General features: G+C 39.3%; 6 protein-coding genes across 18 annotated transcripts; 3 read left to right on the top strand and 3 right to left on the bottom strand.

Annotated features, from left to right (window-relative positions):
- The first annotated feature begins 2,883 nt into the window (after nt 1–2,883).
- Nucleotides 2,884–4,717, top strand: Or85d (Odorant receptor 85d). Its single transcript, XM_020943906.2, has 3 exons — nt 2,884–3,909; nt 3,966–4,121; nt 4,187–4,717. The coding sequence occupies exons 1-3, from the start codon at nt 2,890–2,892 to the stop codon at nt 4,241–4,243; spliced, it is 1,233 nt and encodes a 410-aa protein (XP_020799565.2). The 5' UTR covers nt 2,884–2,889; the 3' UTR covers nt 4,244–4,717.
- An 8,275-nt stretch (nt 4,718–12,992) lies between these two features.
- pch2 (pachytene checkpoint 2 protein) lies at nt 12,993–15,394 on the bottom strand. The gene is made up of 2 exons (XM_020943754.2): nt 15,202–15,394; nt 12,993–15,145 (listed from the first exon to the last, which is right to left on the bottom strand). Exons 1-2 carry the CDS (start codon nt 15,261–15,263, stop codon nt 13,927–13,929), a joined length of 1,281 nt encoding a protein of 426 aa, XP_020799413.1. The 5' UTR covers nt 15,264–15,394; the 3' UTR covers nt 12,993–13,926.
- A 278-nt stretch (nt 15,395–15,672) lies between these two features.
- mRpS18A (mitochondrial ribosomal protein S18A) lies at nt 15,673–16,429 on the bottom strand. The gene is made up of 2 exons (XM_020943726.2): nt 16,193–16,429; nt 15,673–16,089 (listed from the first exon to the last, which is right to left on the bottom strand). Exons 1-2 carry the CDS (start codon nt 16,287–16,289, stop codon nt 15,719–15,721), a joined length of 468 nt encoding a protein of 155 aa, XP_020799385.2. The 5' UTR covers nt 16,290–16,429; the 3' UTR covers nt 15,673–15,718.
- A 1-nt stretch (nt 16,430) lies between these two features.
- Nucleotides 16,431–17,083, top strand: LOC110177150 (protein KRTCAP2 homolog). The gene has a single exon (XM_086826244.1). It carries the CDS (start codon nt 16,765–16,767, stop codon nt 16,996–16,998), a length of 234 nt encoding a protein of 77 aa, XP_086682370.1. The 5' UTR covers nt 16,431–16,764; the 3' UTR covers nt 16,999–17,083.
- Nucleotides 17,000–19,708, bottom strand: LOC110177147 (uncharacterized). Of its 2 annotated transcripts, none has more exons than XM_086826243.1 (5): nt 18,025–18,276; nt 17,584–17,967; nt 17,262–17,531; nt 17,085–17,201; nt 17,000–17,030 (listed from the first exon to the last, which is right to left on the bottom strand). In XM_086826243.1, exons 1-4 carry the CDS (start codon nt 18,169–18,171, stop codon nt 17,085–17,087), a joined length of 918 nt encoding a protein of 305 aa, XP_086682369.1. In that variant the 5' UTR covers nt 18,172–18,276; the 3' UTR covers nt 17,000–17,030. The 2 variants fall into 2 exon arrangements, with proteins under 2 accessions (XP_086682369.1, XP_086682368.1); XM_086826242.1 differs by adding an exon at nt 19,691–19,708 and having other exon boundaries at nt 17,006–17,201; nt 18,025–18,204.
- Nucleotides 18,360–24,157, top strand: kra (basic leucine zipper and W2 domain-containing protein kra). Of its 12 annotated transcripts, none has more exons than XM_086826236.1 (9): nt 18,779–19,222; nt 19,464–19,534; nt 20,105–20,353; nt 20,425–20,525; nt 21,286–21,424; nt 21,687–21,852; nt 22,112–22,355; nt 22,425–22,767; nt 23,363–24,157. In XM_086826236.1, exons 3-9 carry the CDS (start codon nt 20,116–20,118, stop codon nt 23,398–23,400), a joined length of 1,269 nt encoding a protein of 422 aa, XP_086682362.1. In that variant the 5' UTR covers nt 18,779–19,222; nt 19,464–19,534; nt 20,105–20,115; the 3' UTR covers nt 23,401–24,157. The 12 variants fall into 12 exon arrangements, with proteins under 12 accessions (XP_020799370.1, XP_086682362.1, XP_086682357.1 ...); XM_086826231.1 differs by having other exon boundaries at nt 18,945–19,222; nt 19,424–19,534; XM_086826230.1 differs by having other exon boundaries at nt 18,982–19,222; nt 19,418–19,534.
- The last annotated feature ends 1,158 nt before the right edge of the window (nt 24,158–25,315 follow it).

The following is a 25,315-nucleotide window of genomic DNA, read 5'->3' as shown; positions in this document are numbered from 1 at the left end:
CACATTTCACTGTTGGTGTAACAATTACGCCAAAGCCAACAACATTTGGCAAACATTCAAAAATGCCAGCAGCCAAAATATACACATGGATGCCCCCCTGCACACACCTCTTTTTTTTGACCCTTCGGAAAAAAATAAAAACCATCCTTTCGACCAACTCAAACTCATCCGTTGCTCTGTTTTCCTGCTACAAATGTTTTTGATAATATGCAACATTGCAACAAACTAACCAACAACGAAAGCTTCCAACAAACATGCATGCATATGTATATATATTCTATGTGTGTGCCACATACAATTTTGGATAAAAGTTTAGGATATATACACAAGTTATTGTCATCAAAAATAGGGAAATACATTTACTCAAATTAAACTGTGAATAGAAAATGTGGTTGTATTAAATTATACGCTAAAGTAATCAATAAATAAATCAATATTAATAAACGCTAAAATAAGTTTTTCTCGTTCTATTATCTAATCGATAAGGAAGTTGTTAATATAAACTTAGTATTATTCGGAATATCGAACAAGAGTTATAGCGGAAGATCTATTATTTAGATAATGACTATTATAATATTATATTTATTTTATATAATTAGGCAGCTTAATTTCCCTCAGATCTTACGGAAATATTGCGTATACGCCCCATGTAGCTTCAGCAGAGTGTGGAAAAAAATGTTCAGTTTTGCCCAAAAATCAGTTTCAATGGAAAGATCATTTATTAATTTAAGAGAATGAAATTGTTAGAAAAAATATTAGTTAATTACTCTTACCAAATTTGTAGCCATGTTATTTACTCTTAAAAAAGTATTTCCTTATAAAGTGCATTGCTCTTGTAAAATATTGAAATAAAAAACAGCATAGCCTTGCTATTTTTTTGACCGCAGGTGTGTTCATTGTATGTGTTGCAGGTACACACACACACTCACACATAATTGCTTTGTTTACTGGGCTATGGGCGGGCGGGAGGAGAAGGGCACCAGGAAGAGGGCAGGGAAATTGGCGCAACGACCCCCTTTTTTGTCTCTGGCTCTCGCCATAGATAAACCCATCTAATGGGGACGGCACCAAAATGCAAAACGGAAACCCAAGGACCTTGCCCCACAGCCACGAGGCGCTGGGGCATGCATATGCTATATGCCATATGTATGCAGATTAATCTGCAAAAGTATTAGCTGGGAAAAGGGTTGCCAAAATAAAAAGGGAAAGCATTTTCGCCTCGCAAATTAAATATATATACATTCCTCCGAAGGAGAGCTGCAGTTCATAATTACGAAATGGATATTATTTTAATGTGTTTCGATTGAGTAAAACTATTAATGGAAATAGCTCTAAGAATTATAGATCTAAGCACTTAGAAATCGAACATCACGAGTACATTTATTTGCAATTACTTTAGAATGGTGAAACATATTTAAGGATAAAGTAGTGTTGAAATCGGTGTTCCATTCTAATAACACTTTTTAAATATATGAAAAAAGTTGCAAAAAAAAGGTTTGTACAATTAAAATCAATAACACCTATTTCTATTTCCTTTTTTCAATCTACATTTTCTATAAATAGTTGGTTTAATATTTCCCACAACAACAAAAAAAGGTCAATGCAAAAAAAAAAAACATTAAGTGGCAAATAGAAATGCATTAACATTACATCCCGTTGACAGGCGGACAGGGTGGCGGCAAACAATTTATTAAATTAATTTTGGTTTAACATTACAAATGCCATTAAGGAGTGAAAAATTGTGCGCTGCGTGAGATAAATTTAAAATGCTAATTGCATTCGAGAATAAATCTCATATGGCTTTATGTGCATATTCGTGCACAAGTGCAACAAGGCTCTTCATTAGTATTTGCTGCGGCGGAATAGTCATGTAAATTTCATCAGGAATGCGATACGCAAATGAGGTCAGTTATTCAGTCAGAGACACACATTCCGATTCAAAGCCAGGATCAGCAGCAGGGCGTTGCCTTATATCGAATAAACCATCATCTCGGCTGTCATCTCCGCTTCCCCTTGAATGGGATTTAATTGCAACATACCATAGTTTGGTACCAGCAAAAAAACAAACGAGCGAATAAACAACCAGAGGAGAGGAGATGCTGTAAAGCAGTTGATCCAGGACATAAACTGGGTGTCAGTTCCGCAGAAGAAATGGGAATCTCAATGCATTTGCAAGGGGGAAATAGAAACTTGGCCATTTTGATGTGAGTAAACAGGAAATAGGCAAAAACCAAGACATGATGGCACACAAAAACATACACACACACAATGTGGGTCGGAACTCGAGATAACAAGGAAAACAAAACAAAAAGTTTAAAGGCTACAAAAGGAAAACATAAATGTTGCACCAAATGCACTCAAATTCTTTAAATGGAAACTAGTTTAAAAATACACAAGGTCCTAATTTAAATCTATTTTAATATACAATCCTTGATTAAGGCACAGGGAAAGTATTTTATTTTACACTTTTATTACACTTTTATTAAATAAAGCATTTCCATTCTCCTTAATTATAAATTCCTTTATTCAGAAGCTATTTTGAATGACTTTAGAATTACGACTGACTACTTAATGAACGACACTGCTCCATTCGAACACTCATCGGGGGGGTCGAACTAATCGCTGACATTTGTGAGCAAGTGGAGCCACTTAATTGGGGGAGTCATCGATTTCGACTTAGGCGCAATTAACCACGCCCCCAGCTCGGCCAACTGTACGGGTTCACAACGCCCTAATTGAGAGATGCTCGCCGTGTACATGGTAATCAAGGAGGCGTGCCAATTGCCGAGTGTGTGTAGCAATAGTAAATTATTAAATCATTGACAGCGGCCTATTAATTTGGGTAATATATATATAGGGCCGGCGACGCAGAAAAGTAGGCAATACAAAATGTCAGCGGTGAAGAAGATCCACGTTTCAAAGGAGAACCAGGAACCTATTCCTCTCGATAGCTTCCTGAAGTACGCCAATGTGTTTTATTTGTCAATCGGTATGCTGGCCTATGATCACAAGGGTAGCGGCAAGGGGAAGGAGCTCCTACTCCATTGGATATTCATCGCCCAAATGATCAATCTGAATGCTGTGCTCTTAACAGAGCTGATCTATGTGTTCCTGGCAATCAGCAACGGCAGCAACTTCCTGGAGGCCACCATGAATCTCTCGTTCATTGGCTTCGTAGTGGTTGGCGACCTCAAGATCTGGCACATCTGGCGGCAGAGGACTCAGCTCACCCATGTGGTGCGCGAAATGGAAAACCTTCACCCACAGACCACCGATCAGCAGAAGCCTTACGACGTGGCTGTTCACTTGGGTGGCTATAAGCGCTACAGCATCTTCTATTTCGGCATGCATCTGGTGCTGATCTGGACCTACAACCTGTACTGGGCGGTCTACTACCTGGTCTGTGACTTCTGGTTAGGTATCCGTCAATTCCAGCGAATGCTACCCTACTACTGTTGGGTGCCCTGGGACTGGAGCACTGGATACAGCTACTATATCATGTATGTCTCGCAGAACATTGCCGGACAGGCCTGCCTTTCGGGTCAACTGGCAGCCGATATGTTGATGTGCGCCCTGGTCACCCTGCTGGTGATGCACTTCACCCGGCTGGCTGCCCATATTGAGGGCCACGTAGCCGGTCTGACCACACCCCAGCGTGATTTGAAGTTCCTTCAGGTGGTGGTGGCCTATCACCAGAGACTTCTGCTTCTCTGCCAGGAAATCAATGGGATCTTTGGGGTTTCGCTGCTCTGTAACTTTGTGTCGTCCTCGTTTATCATTTGCTTTGTGGGTTTTCAAATGACCATCGGTGGTAAGATTGACAATCTGGTGATGCTTGTCCTCTTTCTCTTCTGTGCCATGGTCCAGGTCTACATGATTGCCACCTATGCCCAGCGGTTGTTAGATGCGGTGAGTTCTTTTAAATTACAATTAATTAAAATATTAATTTTTGAAATTAAACTCAGAGTGAGCACATTGGTCAGGCTGTGTACAATCACGATTGGTTCCATGCCGATCTGCGCTACCGCAAAATGCTAATCCTGATCATCAAGAGGGCCCAGCAGCCAAGTCGCCTCAAGGCCACAATTTTCTTGAATGTGTCTCTGGTCACCGTGTCGGATGTAAGTTGAGTAAAAATACCCCCTAAAAGTCTCACATTAATTCAATGTCCTTCATTCTCCTTCAGCTACTGCAACTCTCCTACAAATTCTTTGCACTCCTGCGAACCATGTACGTGAAGTAGACGCCGCGTCGCCTCCTGTGATTACGGCCACAATCCAATGGCTGGAGCATGTGCCAGTGACAATGTTTGGGGACAAAAGAAGCAAATCATCGTTGGCCAATAACTTACGCCAATTGCCGCAAAGAGTTGTGCTTTTTAATTAAAGTAGTGGCGCGAATCGCAGGTCACGGAACAAATCGAAGAGCGGTCAACTAACCGCAGGAACAATGATTAATTATCGCCATTTCGTTTGCACAATGGGCACGCGTGAAATGCAAGCCAAAGCACTGGCAATGGCGATGGAAATGCCGAAATTAGTGAACCCTTCTCTTCCAGCAACTCACCTGGCAGTCACCCAATCACTTATCCATTCCCATGGCCAATTTAATTAACAAATTTCCTAATCCCAAATGTGTAACTTACTTACATGGCATCAGGGATGCAAAACTGAGGCGATTAAGTTTCCATTTTAGTGAATAAAAGTTTATGAATTGAGGGAAGCAAATTAGGCATTCAATAGACCCTTTAGTTACTAAAAACCAAATTATTTAATGAGAACATTCAGAAAAGGTTAGTTAGATAGAACAATTGATAATTTTTGAGCAAAAAAATCATTCAATCTTACCTTCTACCAAAAAAGCAATTCAATTTCCCCTGGAGTCTTTAGCCCTGTGGCCAATCAATCGAATAATATCCATTTAGGCATTCCGTCTGACCTTATGCAGGCACTTAAAATTAATTGCAAAATATCTTTCCGCACTGCAAAGTGGCTGGCAAATTGCATTTTTTATGAATATTTAATTGCAAAGTTGACACAAACAGACAACAGACGGTGGATTGGAAAGGGGGCGGGCTAATTACATTTCTACGGCTGTCGGATGGAGAGAGATGAGAACACGGACCGAGGCCGAACCTGCCAGTCAGATGGATGGCAAAATTGAAGAATTTTTTCAATTAAAATTACTGAAAAACGGGCAAGAAAAAGAAGTCCGGCAATCAAATCGGTTTCATTTCCAAGGTTGAGGGGGCATTTTTAAGCTGAAAAAAAAAGTTTGAGAACAACATTTTGTGACAAATTAGTTTGATATGAGAGTTTTTTTGTATAAAATCGATTGATTACTTTATCATTATATAATTTACTCCATCTCTGCTTATATTATTATATATTATATATATATATTAAACATTTTTCCCTCTGTGTAGGGATTGGGGCCTGGTCTCTTGGGCACTCCCTAATCTAATTAGAAATAACGCGCGTCACGAACTTGACTTGGCTTTGGCCAGTTTTAATGTAAAATCGGATACGAATGCGGATGAGGATTTGCCTGCAAAAGCCTATGAAAATTGGCCTCCACCCAGACGCCTTCTCATTGCCACGGAAATGCCCAAAATAGTTTCCACTAATTTCATTTGCGTTTGCAATTTTCTCTGGCCCAAAAAAAAAGTTTCGTTACGACTGTCACTCCCAGTTCACTGGTTCCTCATTCAAGCTTTCCCTGCAAGGGAGAAGAGAGGCAAACCACAGGCATTCTTAGTGGGTGCCAAGCCGCTATTAATCAATGTAATTGCAAAGACACAAATGACGGTGAAGAGAAAAGTGAAATAACTTTGCCACCTTGCATCTGTGGCTAATTAGCAGACAGGTGCAGGTGGTCATTACTTCATTTTCTGAAGGCAAACACAATAAGGAAATCTATGATGTACCTGTTGGTAACTGATTTAATATTTGGATCAACTTAACTTAAAGGAAATGTAAGTTTCCTAAACCTAACTAGAGACACAGAACTATTTTAGATATTCATACATTTTGTTACTTTAAAAGCACACTTTATTTTATTGAAAAGTTCTCCTGCATTGTGACCCATTTGATTGCTCAACTATTCGACTAAAATAGTGGCCCACTGAGTTTATTTGCTTGATGCTCATTCAATTTATATTTATACATTGCTGGAGTCAAATAAATTAATTCGTATACCCAACTTTTTGCGTACTTTGTGTGTGCGTGTGTTTGCAGAGGAAATGGGTCTGAGAAGTTGGAGAAATATTGGCTTTTAAAAATGTCAATATAGCAAGCAGCGTGCGCTGATTTGGCAAGAAAATTGCAATTGCAACCAACTTTTTTATTTTTTTTTTTTGCGTTGCACTGCGTCGCTACTCGTTGAGAAATTGTATTTCGTTTCATCAAATGAAGAAAAATCGTACATTTTTATAAGGCCATTGGGATGGATGGCGATGCTGCCGGGCAGCAGGCGGAATCAACTGGGAAAGGGGAGTTGTTGGCTGCCATTGTCCAGACTTTGGCGCCACAGTTGCTGCTCCTTCTTCTGCCTCGGATGATGCCTGGACGGGGGGTTTCCCGGGCTGGAGATTGGGAAGCACGTCACTTTGGCTGTTATTGAATTTGACATATTTCCGCACAGTGTGTATGTGTTGGACTGTGCGATACAGTGGAAACTCCTGGTTTTTGGATCCTTAAATTGCTAATTTCTCAAGGATAATTATATAAACTATTTCTTATACAGAATTCAAAAGTCAAATTTAGGAGGATTGTGCAGAGGATGATATAGTCCACCGATTCGCCATGCTCCTGTTTATATACTAGTAAAATTATATAAAAGCATAACTCCATGGTTTCATTCAAATAGCTTGCTCTTTAATTTTTTCCAAAACAAATCTCGCACATATGTATGATTCCCAACTGGTTCTAACATCCCCGGAACGAAGTGACTGCTGCCGGCCAAGTTTCAGAAATGTGTTGTGTTACAAAAGTTGCAAGTCATTGTTTATTAGTATTCAAAGATAGTAACTGATCATACATACTTACTGCTCATAGATACTTACTGATCAGAGTTACTTAATGTTCATTGATACTTACTGATCAGAGTTACTTACTGCTCATAGTTGCTTATTGATTATAGTTAAATTAAATAGCTCGCTGCTCCTCTCTGCCTCTCCCCCTCTCACTCTATGTTAATCGCTCTATGTTAATCTCTAGAGGCAACTGCTCTCTCCCACGCACTCACACTCACTTTCTCTGCTCTTCTCTGCTCTGCTCGGGTACTATAAATAGAGGTGCTGAGGTCGCGCGCGCCTCAGTCTGTCCTAGGGGTACCTAGTGTTAACATCTCAAGTGATAGTGATAGTGATCCCCCTTCGATCCCAAAAATATGACGTGGCCAATACATCTGGATGACTAGGAAGAAACTCACTTTGGATGAAGTCACCATTCTTGGTCAATGTAAACAATGACGAAAGAGAATAGCCACGTGTCCTTTACGGCGGTAAGTCTTAACCATGACATTTATATTATGTATGAAGAAGCTGTAGGTAGGATTAGGCCTAGTTCTAGACTTTATATTCCAATTTATTTTCCTATTGCCATGGTCCCCTTTACATACTTAGAAACTTTCTAATTTTTTTCAATACTTTAGATACTTACTGATTATAGTTACTTACTAATCATAGATACTTACTGTTCAGAGTTACTTACTGGTCATAAATACTTAGTCAGAGTTATTTACTGGTCATAGATACTTACTGATCAATGTTAATCATCATATCATATCATATGATTCCTAACTAGTTCTAACATCCCCGGGATGAAGCGACTGCTGCCGGCCAAGTCTCGGTAATTTGGTGTTACAAAAGTTGCAAGTCATTGTTTATTAGTATTCAAAGTTAGTAACTGATCATACATACTTACGGGTCATAGATACTTACTGCCCATAGTTACTTACTGATCATAGTTATATACGTATATTAGTTACCTACTGATCGTAGTTACTAAATGTTCATTGATAATTACTGATCATTGTTAATTACTCTTATCAAAGTTACTTAATGTTCATAGTAGCTTTCAAGTTTATAAAAAGGTTTATTTAAATTATTTTATTTATTTAAATTAGTTGTAATAATGTTTTATATTATTTTCTCCATTTGTTTATCTTTATTCTACCGGTACGGGAATTGACTCATGTTTAAAACTTTAATCACAATTTGTATATATTCAATCGTATAAGTTGTAAAATTTTGGTCTTCGTGTCGTATACGTAATATTTTCATACTGAATTCTTTCAATAATTAACTTTGTACATTTTAATTTGATTTTCTTATGGCATTTAAAATTTTAAGATAAATCTTTCCTAATCCTTAGTAAGATTTGTAGTTTACCTATTAGTCTCTACTGTAATTGTACCTGCGTGTGTGTGTGTGTGTGCGAGTTGTGTCGGCCAAGGGATTAGCGTCATTGCCATTTTTGGCGTATTTCTCATGTGTGCTCTAAGCTCGCTAGTCGGATGTGACCCCCCTCCGGCCACGCCTTTCTTTTCCAGCCGTCCTCCGTGCACTGCACTTTACTCCCACCCACCTCCCCGCCCCGCTTTCCGTTTGTGTGTGTGTGTGTGTGTGTGCGGGCGTGTGTGAGTGTATTTGTCAATTTTCACTCACTTCATTTAAGTAAACACATTTGCTGCATTTCATATTTCCAGTCACGTTCTAAGCATAAATAACACACACACACAAGTGCAGCCGTACATATGCGAACGCGAATTAGAACGGTTCTCAAATTCGATTTCCGCGAGCCATTTCCAAAAATAAAATTAAAACTTTAAATTTCAGTTCTGGAAAGTTTTGAACAATATTTTGAAACTAATTGGTTTCAGTTTCATCTGTCAAAATACGATTTAAAATAACGTTGATTTTAAAAATATTTGTACTGCAAATGGTTTTGATACTGAATAATAATATTGTAATTAGAGAACTTTAAAGTTTGAGCTGATATATTAAATACTGAATATTTAAAAAATAATAAATAAATTAATATGAAAAATAAATATGATAAAGTACCTAAACTGCTAGAATACAAAAGCAGCCAACTTTACTATAACGAAAAACGATTTGTTAAAGTAAAATAAAATGTTTTGTCCTTCATCTAAATAACATAATATATGTACGCTTACAACTAATCATTTATATTCCTTTAATTTGGCAATATTTTAGTTAATAAATTTCCATTTCTCCACTAAGTGTTAGCTTCATTAAAGCAAAAATCTTCGGCTAAATACATCATATTGTTAAAATATAGTTTGTAAAATATCTTAATTATATTTCATCCAATTGAGAACACTCTTTTGTGAGTGTATATTTGCTCCTTGTAGTGCATTTTGCTGGGGTTGACTTAGTTCAGTTGACGATGGTTGTCATGACTCGAAACGAGGAGATCGGAGCATACTAATACTAAAGTTATGTACTTGTTGTGAGTCAGAAGGGAGTCGGAGTCTGTTGACAATCCATTTTGCAATTCCCTGGCATCGTATCAGATTTTCCCGCTTCTCCAACTTTTCCTGCCAGAGTTAAACTTTCAAAATATTGAAGGCGCGCGTCGGTGGCTGTGGAAATTAAATTTAGAACTTGTTGTTATCCCTTTTTCGGGATATTGTGCGGCTGCTGCGGGCAGTTTCACCATATTTCCTTATTTATTTTCGGTCGCAGATTGCCAACAGAAATTCTTTGGCCAAAAATACATAATTAACGACCCTTTTTCAATAACTAAACAATTTCAAGCTTCCTAGACCGCCGAATATTTTTGCAAAAGTCTGCCAGAGCTGGGTTCGGGGAGTGGCTGAAGGATAGATATTGAATATCCTAGCCGCATGGCTTTCGGCATCCACCGCAGCAATTTAAATTAAATTGCATCGAGCTTCGGCAATGTAAAATAATAATAACCAACAAAAATTTAAAATGCTGCGGAAGGATATATATAATTATAATTTTATTTACAAGTTTGCAAAGCAGTAAACGAGTCATTTTCTCTATTTTTTAATTTATTTTGTCATTTATTCTTTCTTTCATGCTTTCTCTGTATCAATCTCTCTGTCTCTCACACACACACTCTATCTCCCTCTCTCTCTCTATAAATAAACAGAGAGAAAGAGGATAGCTCTCTCTGTGTTTCTCTATTTATGACTCCTTCTCGCCATCTCTCTTTGCCGATCTCAACGGATCTCATTTCTCCCGCTCTCACTTTCTCTTTTCTCTTGACGGGACTATAAATAGAGGTAGTGCCGTCGAACTGACTTCAGTCTGTACGTGGCCTTCCCAGTGTTTACATCTATGTTTTAGTTAGTGGCAGTGATAGTGATCGCTCTTCGACCCCAAGAATATCATCTGACCAATGGATTACATCTGGATGACCAGGAAGAAGACCAGAAGCCTAATTGAAGTCAACAAAATATAATTCTACACTGGAAGGAGTTAAGCAATGACGTGTGTCCTCTACTGCGGTAAGTTTTAACCATGACAATTATTTTATGTATATTCATACGTAGATGCTATAGGAGGGTTGACCCTTAGGCCTATGCATTTATTTTCCAATTGATTTCCTTATTGCCAAATTTTAATTTAAAGTTATTATATAATAAACATACTTTGATCTTGTTGATTTAAAAGTTCTTAGAATTTATTCATTTATTTTACAATTTACAATCATTTTAAGTGCACCTTCAAAAAATATTACGTATACGTAGGTTGCCATAAATAGGTTTTCAAATATAAACAAAGTTGAAATTAGCTTAATCGTGGGATGAAACAAAATAACAAAAAAATTTAATTTTCTGCGATGTAATTAATTTTTATAAAACGTTTATCCTGCTTAAAACTTTTCGAAAAGTTTATTCCGTTTAATTAGTAAGGAAATTCAATCTAATGCTCTCGCGTTTACTTTTGGGTAAGAAGTAATTGCCTTGCAAATATAAAATGAAATATTAAAACCAGGCTCAGAAAAATAACAAGTTTTCGGCTTTCCAAAGTGTAAGCTCAGGGAAATAGGAAAATGTTTCTGTTGTGCCCAATTTTCGGTAAGAGCTTAGGCCAATTTTAAAGCATTTACAGTTGCTTTGATGGAAATTTAAAGTTCTTAACGCCGCAAAACGGTAAGCTTACAAATCCAAACAATAAACAAGAAACAATTGCTCCGCAGCAACAAAAACATGAGCTCCAGCTCCAACAATATCAGCAGCAGCAGCCGCATTGGATAACAATGGAAATTCGTAGTGGGAAGCAAAATTTTCCATATTGCTGAAATGCAATTGCAAATGCTGCTTACAGGCTTCACACACACCGAGCAAGGAAAACATAAATAAACGTAACCATCAATGGTTCAATTCTCTGTGCTCCTGCATGATTGTGCGGAGTGCAGGGACTATCAGGGGATAGCCCCAATGGTGGCTACACGGATGTATATATATATACATATATAGGGTGAAATTTCGGGGGTAGGACGGACGGTGGAATAACATTGCACATTTATATTGCGATTTTCGCCTGTGGAAAGTATCTCGTATTCTTAACAAAAAAAAACAGCAGCAGACGGAACAAAAGCCCATTGTCGGGAGTTCTGTCTCCAAATAAATTCGAGACCACTTACAAGCTTAACTATTTCAAGGTGAATTTTCCCCGTTTTCTTAAAAAAAAATATATATTCTTTGGATTCAAGGGAGACGATTAAAGGTAGACTATACATTTTTCTAGGGTAATTACATAGTTGCAAGATTTTATGGGAAAAATAGTACAAGTATTTTTATTTTGTATATTCATTTAAATTAATTTCATATGTAATACCACAAAGGTATATTTTTATGGAAAACTTTACTTCAATAATATTTAAATGCTTACAATATATATATATATTTTTTTGAATCTTCTTTCTGTGTATGAATGCATTAAATTGTTTGCACGGAAAACACAGACTGCCAACCAAGAAGGACGATGGGGGTATTCCTTTAGATTCCATTGATAGCTGGATTCGCAGTCGATGATGCTGCGCCGAAATAAAACGTAAACAAACAAATAATAATTGTGCACCACACGACTGTATGAAATAAACAATGCATTCTGCCAAATAAAAAATACGAAGAAATACATAAAAGAATCAACAACCGGATGTCAGATGAGGTGGAAACTCATGTTTTTTCCATACCATAACAATCGAAATGCCTATCACAACTTAAAAATTGTTTTACCTTTTGTATTTTATTATCCTTAATTGTTATATAATTAAGTAGCTGTATAGGTATTTAAAAAAAAGAAAAGATTATTGAGAAAGGTACAAGATTGTTTTGACTCCGATATTCTTCTTTGACTCTATGAAAGATATTTATATAATTTATAATTGTTGACCAAAAATATATACATTATAGTAGAAGAAATGGCTACTTCCATTTATTGCTTTAAAGTAAGTTTTACTTTGATGCGTAAGAAGGTTATTATTAAATTGTCTTTGGTTAAGCTTTATCACTCTTAAAGCGCAATGCAGAAGCCCAATCAACTAAGCATGACTATAAGATGCTGATAAGATTTCTTCTCGGTTGCCCCACTTATAGATACAGATACTGATGTGATACCGTTGCCGTGTGGCTATTAAACCAGGTATATTTTATATGCTCCAGCCAGCAGGAGGACACTGGAAGGCATCCGCACATGAACAGCAAGCACATCACATTTTCATCAACGGGAATCTGTTTTATCGCACTCCATTCCAGGGGGCCCACATCTACATTTTATTAGCCCAGCAGCTATCCGTTCACATAATTTGATGCCGGCTCTTATTTCGTCTATTTTTACTGTCTTCCGGTTTATTGCCACCCTCATTGTGACCCACCCGGACCTGCCATTGTGCAAATCTACTAGCAAATAATTCCGATTTTTTTCCTGACTTAATTAAAGCCTTTAGGCCATACCACCCATACATTTGTAGGGATTATAGTGTATTCGATTTTTTATTTAAAAAATATATAAATTTTATTAACGAAAATGGAGTTTCATTGACATTGGCATGTTGTACATTGTTAAAAAATTAGTTTATGGTGCTATTAAAATGAAAAAGTTTTAAATTTTCAAAAATAGAAAGACACTCTGCGACTTTTTTAACTATGGCCTAAATATTTGGTGCCCGAATTGATACAAACGGGTTTCTATATGAAATGTGAAAAATACATATATATGTATATAGATAAAGGCTCTTGAAGCAACCTATATGTTTGTTTCATTTTGATTTCCATGTTTTGAACCAAACTTATGCTGCGAGTAAGTGGTTGATTCCCAATGGATGATCTGGATCAACAGGCAGCGTCAACACAGAATCAAATCGTCAACCGAATTTGATTAGTCGTCACTTGCACTTGCAATAACTTGGTGCCCTTGGCCACCAACCCATGTGCCTCCCTGCAACGCTGGCTATGACATGTGCCGGACTCAAGAGTGCTCCAGCACTCGTATGTGGAAGGATGGGTAAAGCAAAAATGCTGAGATTGCGTAGGGTCCAATGTCCGATGTCTGTGCATATCGATGTAAAGGAAGGGTGATGGGTGCAGGGGAGATCCGCACATGGAAAGATTGAGATGAGAGCCTGCCTGGACAGTCGAAGTAGAAGCTTGCAAGCAAATAACAAGATTTCACGCTTGATTTTCACATCAAAAGCCGGATAAAGAAATGGGAAAATCTCTGTGTCGTGTGCAAATGAAACGAAGCAGCTAACAGGATGGGGACAGGATTGGTCCTCTGCCTCGGATTGTTTTTCATAGCAGCAAATTGAAGTTTACAAAGTATCGCAGTTGATGGGAATACAGTAGGTTTGGGTGTGGGTGAAGGGTCTTTATATTTTTTTACTGTCTGGACTTATGAGAGAATTGGTTAAGTACAAAGCTAGCTCAGAGTTGCTCCATAGACTCTAGCTTCAGCAGTCGCTGTTCAGTCAAATGCTGGTCCAAGGCCAAACGCATGGCGTCCAGAAAGTCCGAAAGGCTTATTTTTTGGTTCTCTTCGTAAAACTGGCTGCTCGTGTACTGGGCGTGGGCCAGGAGCGGCAGTTTTCGCAGGGTGCGACCACTTAGACCGATGCTGACTTCAGCCAAATTAGTCAAGAGTCCCTCCTCGGCATCCTCAGCCTCCAAATCCTCCCGCTGCACGATGCCCGTCGACATGAGCTCCGCCAACATAGTCTTGTAAATAGATCGAACAGCCGGCAAGCCCGGATAACCTATATACTGACGGATATCAGCACGATCCAGGAACGCTAGATCTATGCTCTGCGCCAGGTTGGAAGTGGCCAGGATGAGCACGTTGGGACAAGCCTTTATATTATCCAGCTGGGTTAGTACCGCATTCACAACACGCATGGCGTCCCTAGGCTCATTGCTGGACATGGAACTTCTAGCGTATGCCAGCGACTCCACTTCGTCGATAAGCACACAGACTAGGTTGTTCTTGTCAGCTACCAATTCTCCGATTTTTGAGAACAGACCCGCCACAAGCTTACCGCTTTCCGAAAACCACTTAGAGAAAAGGCTGTGACTGTTTATCTCCACCAAGTGGGTGTATGCGTAGCTGCCCTGTGTCCGAACAGCCAGCTTCTGGGCCAGAGCCTTACACAGGCTTGTTTTGCCCGTTCCTGGCGGGCCATGGAGCAGCAACAGGCGGTTACAGGCAATCACATTCATGTCCACACGATGCTGCGAGAAGCTCAGGGCGGACAGGGCGAACGTAAGAAGCTTCTCCTTCACTCCGCTTTCGTAGATCAGATTCTCCCAGAGACCCACAAGCTGACTGGCTGGCAGTAAAAAGTGATTGGCTGCTATGACGCTATCGACGCCATCACCATCACCGCTGGCGCTTCCATCGAAGAGTCCAGCACCGGAGCTTGCATCCGTTGGATGAGGCATATAGAAGTGGAAACGGAACTTGCTGTGGGCCGATGAATCAAGCCACTGTCCGTCGTCGTTGTCGCACTCGAGTAGCACAGTATCCACCAGCTGGCGCTCTTCCTCGGACAGAGCAGGGACAAGGGGGACATTGAGCGGGAGGTCTCTGCCCGACTGCAAATAAGCTTTCAAAGCCGGCATCAGTATAGAATGCAGCGTCTGCAAACGCCTGAAATAATGGAGTTAATAAAAAGGTCGAACTTCGCAACACCATGCGGTACTCACTGATCAGTGCGTTTGAGGCGAACCTCCACGTGGACAGTGCAGTTTTGGCTCAGGTAATTCATTTTTTTAAGCTTTACTTTGGCTTTAAAAAGTCGCGGGAACAAACAATTTATAAATAGTAAATTTTGAGATGGACCTAAACAAATACTGACATATCGATGTATAAAAATTCATTTCTATCGATGTATTTATTTATTTGTCAAATTTGTTTATAATTATTTTCATTTAAATATTTTTATATTTAGCTAAAGAAAAGTGAAAAATAAAAGTCGTAAGGGGTTTGTAAGGCAAAACCATTGTGTGCAACATTGAAGTTTTCAGCACTAATATCTATAGCAATTGAGAGGAAAATTTAAAAAATTGCCAAGTATTTTATTATAAATAACTGATTTATGATCAAACCCTTTTTTTTAGTTTTGAAGGCCTTTTTTGGAGACTTTAACATAGCCCATTAACTTATAAGCCATCCTCTTAACGTAAGCCAACATTAACACATTTATTGCAAATTTAACTCTAGTTAATATTTAATTGTGGACTCAATAAAGTACTTGTTGAACTTGCGCCAGCCAAAACGCTTCTTGGGATCTCTCTTGCTCCACGCCGGCGCCAGGTTCGGCATCAATCCCGCTTTCTGCGCCATCGTCACCAAGGTGCCCATCTTTTTCTGCTGACGGTGGCACAGCCCGGTAATCCTTCTGGGCAGCATGCAGCCGTCGGAGCGGACATACTGCGAGAGGATGAGCACGTCCGTGTGCTTGATGTCCAGGTCCAACGTACATTCCGGGCAGAAGTTGCTCTGGCAGGCGGATTTCAGCATTAGTTCGGCGCGTGGCGACTCCACGTTGACGCCCTCAAAGACCTTCACATTACTCTCCTGCTTTTCCTGAACTGCAAGCGATGCACATCAATGTTTTTTAATTAAATTAAGTAAAAGTTTTACCCCTTTAAAAGAGGTTATGAAACAGGCTTCTTGGCCCGGAGCACAACTCACTCTCTTTGATCAGTCTGGGCGATGTGGTGGCCACGTTTCGAGTCTGCAGCGCGGTGATGCGCAATGCCCTGGTGGCCACTACCAAAAGCGAAGCCATGTCGCAGCAATCTTTTATTTACAATTTATAAGAAAACTAATTGTGCGGCAATGTTATTGCTTTTGGCTGCAGAGTGACCAGATTTGTCGTTGCTTCTTCTTCGCCGCCATTCACTAGTGATACTTATCGATACACTTTCACGTATATTCATATATTACCATATGTTTTCACATCCCTAACGTGAAACAAAAGACGCCGGCGGCCGGCTTAGAAAAAATAAAATATGTGTAAGCAACTAAACGGAATTCCCAGCGAAATGAACCAACATCAACCCTGATCATTTGCAGCCGCCTCATCGAGCAACAAGAGCACCCTGGTGTCCTCCATCATCTCGGGCCTTCTCAGCCTTGTAATCTTTGCCACACTACGCTTTTGTGCAGACTGGTTTAGCGACTCGCAGCTAAAGGTTCTGCTGGGCGGATACCTTTTCTCCTGGCTCTTCATTTTGAGCCTGACCTGCTTATCCAACGTGGAGATGCTCGTCTTTGGCCAAGACTTCCAGGCTAAGCTCGTACCGGAGATTCTCTTCTGCCTCTCGCTGACGGTGGCCGCAGCTGGAATCGTTCACCGGGTTTGCGCTACCACCAGCATCCTTTTTTCGCTGGTGGGCCTCTACTTCCTGAACCGCATATCAAACAGCTACTACTCGAGCTCGGTGGCCACCGTGGATGCTCCCGCGGCGCGCAAGGGCGGCAAGAAGTTCAAATAAATGCACGGAATCTCTAGCTTCGGCTTTATGTGCTAATGTAAACATTCTATTACTAATACGAATTAATAAATAATTAACAGTAAAACCTATGCGGCCGTGTCATTTCCAACCTCCGAAGTCGCCTCGTTTCCTGCTTCGGAGTTAGACTCGTTCCCCGTCTCATTGAGGTACGCAAGGATGTTGTGGTCCACGAAACGCACTAACTGAACAAAATAAGAAAAATCTTAAATATACTTTACTATTTCAAAGCTCCCTCCACCTACCTGCAGCCCCACTTTGCACTTTAAGTCTGTGTGCTTCTCCTTGAGCCTGTCTCGCAGGGTCTTAAACCAATCTGAGATCTCCGCTGTGTTGTTGGGCAGTTCGAAACCCCTGTAACCAGCCTGCTCTAGTTCCAGATTGGCCGAATTTAAGGCGACAGCGGACATAAGCAGCGAGAACGCCTTTAGCAGGACGTAGGTTTTGCGGAGCGACCATTCCAGGAGTATCACGTTCTGGCTAATTTGTGGCACCATCTCCCAAGCCTCCCTCAGCTGTCAAATAAATGAAGATTAGCGAGTGCTTCACTGACACAATCGTTCTTACGCTGCGATAGATGTACAGGATTATCGGTGACCCGGACAAGACAGCTATTAGAGAGCGGAGGAGGCCGAGACAGATCATCTTGCCAGTGTCGCTGGCCACAAGAATATGTGGAATTGCATCTAGCAGGTAGACAAAAAAGTACTCCTCGTTGGCGTTGGCCGCCTTAAGGCTATTGAGCATTTCAACCGTGGCATAGTGTATCATCGTTGGCTTCAGTGTGTCAGAGTAGTTGAAGGTCTTGTTCAAAAGCTCCAGCCGTTGGTTGCACAGTCGTTCCCACTCGTTGTCCGCCAAAAGAAACAAAACCACAGATGCAGAATAGAGGGCGACAACCTCCTCCAGGCTTAGGTTGCCTTTTAGCAGCTTCAGGAAGCCTCTGTACAGCTTTTTTTTTCCGAAAAGTAGATTTTGACTTAAGGAAATCTGTGCCCACGCACCTACCTTATCCACGTCGCCTTCGTTTTGGGCCTCCACACAGAAGCTATATCTCTGCAACGGTCGGAGAGTCTTCAAAACTTTTACCAGGTTCTCGAAAGTTAGTTCAGGAGCTTTAATGTCCGGTAAACCGGCTAATTCGGCATTTAACATTTTGTCAACAAAATCGAACAGCCGGCTAATGTTCTAGAGAAGAGATAACAACCGATAGTACACTACCGCGATTCGCAGCAAGTTGCGAACCTCTGTTCAGCAAATACCCAAACCATTATCACGGTTGCTTCTCAATGCACAACCACAATTGCTTCTCTTTTTGCGTTTGCTTTTTCAATAATGATGACAGTTTGTCGGAAGATGTCGATATCCCTAGATGTATTCAAAATTGAACATCGATGCATCGCTTAACATCGCTATCAAAAAACATCGTTAAAATATATCGATACTCGATACATCGACGTTAGCAGCATCGCTATTTCCCACATAGCGACAGGGTCACACTGAACACAGCCCCAAAAGTACAGAAAAGTCTTCTATTCGCAGCAAAACAGATTTTTTTGTTTTAATCGTAAGTAGAAATCTGCATACGTAGAAATAAGTAAAATAAGGCAGGCGCGAAACAACACCCACCCGTTAAAAGTAAAATTTCGATAAAAAGGACAAAAACCTTCGGAAGTGCATTTTTTCGACGAAAAAAGAGGTTATGTACGAACTGCGGGCGTAGTTAGGTGAGGTTAGTCATCGGGTGGTCAGAAATTCACGCAATAAAACGTTTAGTTCAGCATCGGGCCTTTGTTAGACTGTACCCCTGTACATTATTAAATAAAAGCGACAGAAATATGCACACTTTGAACCCCCCTCCCGATGCCCGTTCTCGGTTGCGTTTCCCTTTCTTCGTTCCCCTCTTCCTCTCTTTTTAGCGTTGAAAATGTGTCGCTTCAAAATGGCGCCGAACCACATGTCTTCGTTATCGCTTCGTCTCACTTCGTCTCGTTCGTGTCATTCGCTTGCTGAATTTCATTTAACAAAGTGGTGCGCGCAGACACAAACAACAAATACCTAGTAACCGATTGTGATAGCTGTTAAAAATAGAATTCTGGACTTGGTCTGAATTCTATTTGAGCAAAATTCTAAACTTTGATATTAAGGCCAAAAACGTAAATTCCTTTAAAAAATATTCATCTCCCGCTCCGTCTTCGGTTGTTGGGTGAGTGTGTGCGTGCGTGTCATTTTTACAGTGCGAAAGCTCGTAGCAAGCAAAAAGAAGAAATCGACAACTTTCTGCCTTGATCTGTCGCAGTGTTCGAGTGTGTTCTGTCGGCACACGTGTATTAGTAACCGCTGCGCGAGGTTAAATTAAATTACATATTTTTAAAAACGTTCATACTCGCTCTCGTCAAAGCAACAGGCGCACACGCACGCACACACTCACGTGAATCACACACCAGCGCGTCCACCTTCGATTACTAACAAGGACACGCGGAAGCGGCCAACAGACTTATTTCCGTTGAGTGAAAGTGTAAGTTTAAGTGCTAATCGAATTTGTACTTGGCAACGTATTTTCCATTTTTGCGTTTTCGCCACTGTCAGTTTCCCCAGCCACACACATCTCAACGCTAGCACAAAGACCCTGTGCTTGTCTATGTGTGTATGTACAATGACCTCGTTTACCTACCAGAGTAACAACGTCAAAAATTTCACTTTATATTCTGCGTTTCTTTGTCGATTTCTTGGGCGGGCGATTCTTGTTTCGCCTTTCATTCCCTCTTTCGTCATTATCAAACTGTAAAAAGATGGAACGGTTCTGTGTGAGTGTGCTAGAGAGAGAGGGTGATTGTGCCCTCTCTGCTCTCCGACCAGGCGCGAATGTGTGAGTGCCGAAAGCACATGTACGGGAATTTTTAGGTTAGACTCGCTCGCTCTCTAAAGTAAAAAGTTTGAAACGAGAAGAACTTGTAATAAATCTGCCTTGTAATTGATCTAGTGACCTTGCCAATTGAGTCAAGCTACAAGTAACAAACTGAAAACAACTAGGCAACAACACATCAAAAGCACGTACATATCTGATCAATTCCTCTCCCTTTTCCAGCAATTTATTGTATGAGTCAAAAAACTGAAAGACCAGTGCTATCGGGTCAACGCATCAAGACCAGAAAAAGAGATGAAAGAGAAAAATATGACCCAACGGGATTCCGTGATGCGGTCATTGCTGGTCTCGAAAAAACTGAAGGCGACCTGGAACAAATCTCTAAATATCTAGACAGCGCGGGCAACAAGCTCGACTACCGTCGTTACGGCGAAGTTCTCTTTGATATATTGATTGCGGGTGGTCTCTTAGGTGAGTTTCTTCGAATCTCTTCCTTCCTTACTTGATTTAATTAACCCGTTTTTATATTTGTATATTTCTAGTGCCTGGCGGTTCCATATCTCAGGATGGCGAAAAGCCGCGCACAAACTACTGCATCTTCGATGCCCCCGAGAGCATGGAGTCGATGCGCAACCATGAGCAGGTTCGTATACGAATTTTAACAAACATTTCATTCGCAACTTTAGAAATCCTCTCTAACCTTTAGTAAGTAAAATTTCAACATACAAGCAATAAAATCGTGCACAGTTAATGTGTTTCTTGATCAAAGGACAAAAAAAAAGTATGAAAAATGTTCCTCGTTAGTTATGCATTTCATTAGAGCTGATTATAAAGTTTAAAAATGTAATCGGTGTCAAGAAAATGCAATATGAAACGACACATTTTACTTGTCTTTGGTTTGTTCTAAACCCTAACAGTCTGGAGATTTCTAATGTGTCAACACGACTATTCACTTGCTACGAATGCTCACTGCGAAGCTCATTGAATCGAATCGTGCATTTTATTAAAACATAATCTTGCACAATTAATTGATCAAGGGACAAAGAAAGTTGAATTATGCATTTCATTAGAGCTGATTATAAAGTTTAAAAATGTAATCGGTGTCAAGAAAATGCAATATGAAACGACACATTTTACTTGTCTTTGGTTTGTTTTAAACCCTAACAGTCTGGAGATTTCTAATGTGTCAACAAAACTATTTACTTGCTACGAATGCTCACCTGCAAGGTCATTTAATCGAATTGTGCTAAATGAAAAGATTCATTTACTTGTCTTTATTTTGTCAAATATCTTAATCCAGCAATCTAAAGAGTTCTAATGTTGCAACAATAGTCAACTCTCGCTAGGCATTGCAATTAATTCAAGTTAAGCTAAAATTATTAATTCCTTGTTTTTTCTTACAGGTATTTGTTAAGCTCATCAGACGGTACAAGTATCTTGAGAAAATGTTCGAAGAGGAGATGGGAAAGGTTCTACTATTCGTAAAGGGCTTTACTCCCAGTGAACGCATCAAGCTTGCGCGTATGACTGCGCTCTGGTTAGGTGAGTTGCTAATAGTATGCAGGAAAACCACCTGCTCTAGGCCCATTCAGCTAATTTATTAGTTGTCTCGATGAACACTCGTTGTTCGACTTGCAGCTGAGGGGCTAAAGTGAACTCACTCTTGGTATACTGACTCTTGGATGACTTATTGCCACATCCAAAAGCCACGAGCCCAAGGACAAGGCACGATCATTTGTAGAATCTTGTCGAGTTGCTTCTGTTGCGTACAGTTGCTAATTTTTATTTTTCTTTGATTTCACAGTTAACGGCTCTGTACCGCCAAATGTCTTACTGGTACTAAACAACGAGCACCTGATCAAGGATGGCATTGCACTAGAGTTTCTACTAGAGCTGTTCCAGACGTTCAAGCAAGAGAAGGGCATTGCATATCTGATACAGGCGCTTAAGAAGGGTGGACTGGAAAGCAAGTAAGTGGCTCGCTCGAATGTAATTCGATTAGATCTGGAATGTTCTCAGGAAGATGCTTCAATTATTCTGTTGTGCATCCTTAATTGATGTTCCTAGAGAAAATTTAGCGGAGTTTTACCCAATTCGCAAATGAACATTAGCTTCATTTGGGTGCCGATTTAATTTCGTACACTAATTTAAACAATTTAAATTGAATTTAACAATGGCGATTATGCCAAGCAAAGAGAAAATAATTCATTATATTTGTTTCTTTTCCAGACTTATGGACTTTTTCCCACCAAACAAACGTACTGAGGAATATTTTAAACAAGTTTTTCTTGACAAGGAACTCAACGAGATCATTAAGCTGCACAAAGCTCAGGCCAGCCAAGAGGCTAAACGCGAGCTGCAGCAGGCCCTCATCGATGATATCAACGACGAGAAGGCCCACAATGAGATAACCGCTGACATTAAGGAGTTCTCGCAACGCAACAACATTCCCGATCATGAAATAATTGTTATTGTAAGTCAAAACTAACTATAGGATTCTAAAAAAGTCCTATAACCCAACTCCTTCTGTGGTCTGTTACAGATTTGGTCCACCATCATGTCATTGGGCGAATGGAACAAGAAGGAGGAGCTGGTTACCGACCAGGCTGTTCGTCATTTGAAGACATACTGCACCTTGTTGCAGGCTTTCGCCTCAACAGACCGATCGGAGTTGGCTTTGATTCTTAAGGTCCAAGAGTTCTGCTACGAGAACATGAACTTTATGAAGGCCTTCCAGAAGATCATTTTGTTGTTCTACAAGACCGAGGTCCTGTCCGAGGAGATCATCTTGCGCTGGTACAAGGACGGCCACTCCAACAAAGGAAAAATGCATTTCCTCGAACAAATGCGCAAGTTTGTCGAATGGCTTCAATCAGCAGAAGAAGGTTGGTTAATTTGTTTTAATATTCTTATATATACTAGTGCAATTTTTGAGAATGGTCTTGTCCCGGATGACACTTTCATTGTACAAAATTGCAAGAGCATTTGGGTTTTTTGCTTGCCTCGTTGCTCCTCAAACTCCAGAGCATCGCAGGCCAATGAAAACCTGGACACATCTCCACTATAAGATCCTCTGAGCAGCATGCTTCTTACCAAGCTTTTGAAGCGCTTCCGTCAAATGGGGCGCAATTTTAAAGGGTTCATGTACAGTATGCCAGAGCAAAAGAATGATTGGGTGTCCATATAACCCGTTTCCATGGTTACTCTTGGCCAATAATCGTTCGGACAAAAGCTTCGCTTCAGACAGACTAGACTTGTGTGCGCAATCCTGGCAAAAGCCCCGAATGTCTTTAGAAACGTTCCGTTGGCTGCCAGGGAATGAATTGTGCCAGAGCATTTGAGTGATTGGGTGTCCATATAACTAATCATAGTTACATTTGGCCAATAATCATTTGGACAGTTGTTTCACTTCGTCAGATGTAGGATCACTATATAAATATATTGAAAAACATTAACCTTTCCTCTAATTTTTCTTTTTAGAATCGGAATCTGAGGACGAGCAAAAGAATGGCGAATAACAATTTGGTTAAATGGTTATAGAATGAAAAGAGCAACACAAACGGAGCCGACCCCTACACACCATCCATCCCCATTCGTCGTTTTTGGAACACGCATCTATACAACTAAACAGTCCACCCCTTTAAATCACAGAGTCATTTTGAGAAACTCCACCTAGATACTACTCAGAAATTTCCAATAAAAAAGGAGAGAGTAAAACAACAGAGTCAAGCTAGAAATTCAAATTTCGTAGTCCAATGCCTGATATCCTAGTTTTCCAATGCATCTGTCATGCATACGCATTCAGTTTGCCTCAAATGAATATAGATGAAGAAGAAAATATCAACAATATCGGAGACGGAGAAGAAAACTGGTGGATATTAATTTAATAACAGAGTACAGGAAAACTAAAGTTTTAAGATTCGAAGTCAACTTTGCGGAGATCCCTGTAGCAAAAGTTGGAGAACTAGAGATGCACGAGAAGGCGCTTTATGTTTAAAAAAAAAAAGGGCTTTGGCCCGTTTGTATGTTCTCATTATTTATTTAAAATTTATCCCATATATGCATATACAAAGAACAAAAAAGAAGTAATATTCATCCTCAAAATATGTGCCGCCAGGTGGATAAATGTGCACGTTGGCGAGTTAACTTCGGAACAAAACTTGATATTTCATCGCACCAAAATTTGAACGAGGCCGATGAAATTAAGAAATTTAAATTGTATGGAAGTACATATATGTATACAACCATTAAATTAAATACCAAACAAAACCAAAACTGTTGCTTGATTTAATGTAAGGTTGTTTACGGGTCTGGGTCGATTATTTTTCAGACTTAAATTGGAATATATTGAACTATCGATAAAATTAGCGATCCAACAGAAGCTTTTTCCATTATTTCATATCACCTTGTATCGCGTGGCATTTTTCAATAGTTCCAAAAAGCTCTTGTTTGTTCGAGATGTCTAATATTACAAACTTGTGGAAACTATACATACATTTTTATATAATTGCAGAAATATATGAATATTAAACATAATTCATATTTAAATTATTTATATGGCTTAGGTTTTAAAGTTATAAGGAATACATGTGATTTTTCCACCTTTGCTAAATTTTTGGTAATTATGCCAATTTTGTAAACGTACATATTACATATATATGTCAGAAGAAATTATGTTTATTTATAACGAAGTTATAGACATTTGGTTGGTGCTCATAAACTATGATATAATTATGTATGCTTGAGTTCCACAAATATTTTATTATACATAACTTCCCTCATTTCCGACCCTATAAATCATACATATTTTTGATCAGCATCAAAAGACAAGTAGATTTAGCCATATCCGGCTGAAAAAAAAACTTTTTCAAAATTTTATAAGGGGTTTCATCGTTAAATTTTGAGAAATTGAAGGAAATGTTAATTTTTTTAAATTTTTAATTTAGTTTGGTTTATTATTTATTATTTGTTATTATATATTAACTTAATAAAAACTAACAAAGAAGAGCTTTCCGGATTTAAATTAATCCTTTTTTGGCTTAGTTATGCCGAACTAATTATTTTATTTTAATTGTATTAATTTCTCGATCCTTCCTATGAGAGCTATATGATAGATATAGTAGTCTGACTTTCATAAAAATTAAAACGAAATTCTAAAATAATATAAAATGGCTATATCTTAAATTTAATAAAAATTTGTTTAAAAGTTGTAGTTTTTTCCTAATATTTTCCATCGATATAAGAAGCTTACTTTTATGTTCGATTTCCGATATGATCGGATAATTCAATTGCAAAATATGTTGAAAATTGAAAACTAATTATTTAATTTTAATTGTATCAATTTCTCGATCGTTCCTATGAGAGCTATATGATAGATATAGTAGTCTGATTTAAATAAAAATTAAAACGAAATTCTAGAATAATATAAAATGG

This window comes from Drosophila serrata, unplaced genomic scaffold (assembly GCF_035046125.1).
Source record: "Drosophila serrata isolate PLE 108 unplaced genomic scaffold, ASM3504612v1 contig_156, whole genome shotgun sequence".
NCBI classification, from domain to species: Eukaryota; Metazoa; Arthropoda; class Insecta; order Diptera; family Drosophilidae; genus Drosophila; species Drosophila serrata.
Note: the sequence above shows the minus strand (reverse complement) of the source record. Positions and strands in the feature narration are given on the sequence as shown.

What these genes read in the sequence shown, in the direction of transcription:
- kra (XM_020943711.2), top strand. Translation starts at nt 20,116, where the DNA reads ATGAGTCAAAAAACTGAAAGACCAGTGCTATCGGGTCAACGCATCAAG. An exon ending in GATTGCGGGTGGTCTCTTAG is followed by an intron (nt 20,354 to 20,424) that starts GTGAGTTTCTTC and finishes GTATATTTCTAG; the next exon opens with TGCCTGGCGGTTCCATATCT. An exon ending in TATGACTGCGCTCTGGTTAG is followed by an intron (nt 21,425 to 21,686) that starts GTGAGTTGCTAA and finishes TTGATTTCACAG; the next exon opens with TTAACGGCTCTGTACCGCCA.
- pch2 (XM_020943754.2), bottom strand. Translation starts at nt 15,263, where the DNA reads ATGAATTACCTGAGCCAAAACTGCACTGTCCACGTGGAGGTTCGCCTC. An exon ending in CGCCTCAAACGCACTGATCA is followed by an intron (nt 15,146 to 15,201) that starts GTGAGTACCGCA and finishes CCATTATTTCAG; the next exon opens with GCGTTTGCAGACGCTGCATT.
- LOC110177147 (XM_086826242.1), bottom strand. Translation starts at nt 18,171, where the DNA reads ATGTTAAATGCCGAATTAGCCGGTTTACCGGACATTAAAGCTCCTGAA. An exon ending in ACGAAGGCGACGTGGATAAG is followed by an intron (nt 17,968 to 18,024) that starts GTAGGTGCGTGG and finishes GGAAAAAAAAAG; the next exon opens with CTGTACAGAGGCTTCCTGAA. An exon ending in AGTGCAAAGTGGGGCTGCAG is followed by an intron (nt 17,202 to 17,261) that starts GTAGGTGGAGGG and finishes TATTTTGTTCAG; the next exon opens with TTAGTGCGTTTCGTGGACCA.
- Or85d (XM_020943906.2), top strand. Translation starts at nt 2,890, where the DNA reads ATGTCAGCGGTGAAGAAGATCCACGTTTCAAAGGAGAACCAGGAACCT. An exon ending in CCCAGCGGTTGTTAGATGCG is followed by an intron (nt 3,910 to 3,965) that starts GTGAGTTCTTTT and finishes AATTAAACTCAG; the next exon opens with AGTGAGCACATTGGTCAGGC. An exon ending in CTCTGGTCACCGTGTCGGAT is followed by an intron (nt 4,122 to 4,186) that starts GTAAGTTGAGTA and finishes ATTCTCCTTCAG; the next exon opens with CTACTGCAACTCTCCTACAA.
- mRpS18A (XM_020943726.2), bottom strand. Translation starts at nt 16,289, where the DNA reads ATGGCTTCGCTTTTGGTAGTGGCCACCAGGGCATTGCGCATCACCGCG. An exon ending in GCCCAGACTGATCAAAGAGA is followed by an intron (nt 16,090 to 16,192) that starts GTGAGTTGTGCT and finishes CATCGCTTGCAG; the next exon opens with TTCAGGAAAAGCAGGAGAGT.
- LOC110177150 (XM_086826244.1), top strand. Translation starts at nt 16,765, where the DNA reads ATGCTCGTCTTTGGCCAAGACTTCCAGGCTAAGCTCGTACCGGAGATT.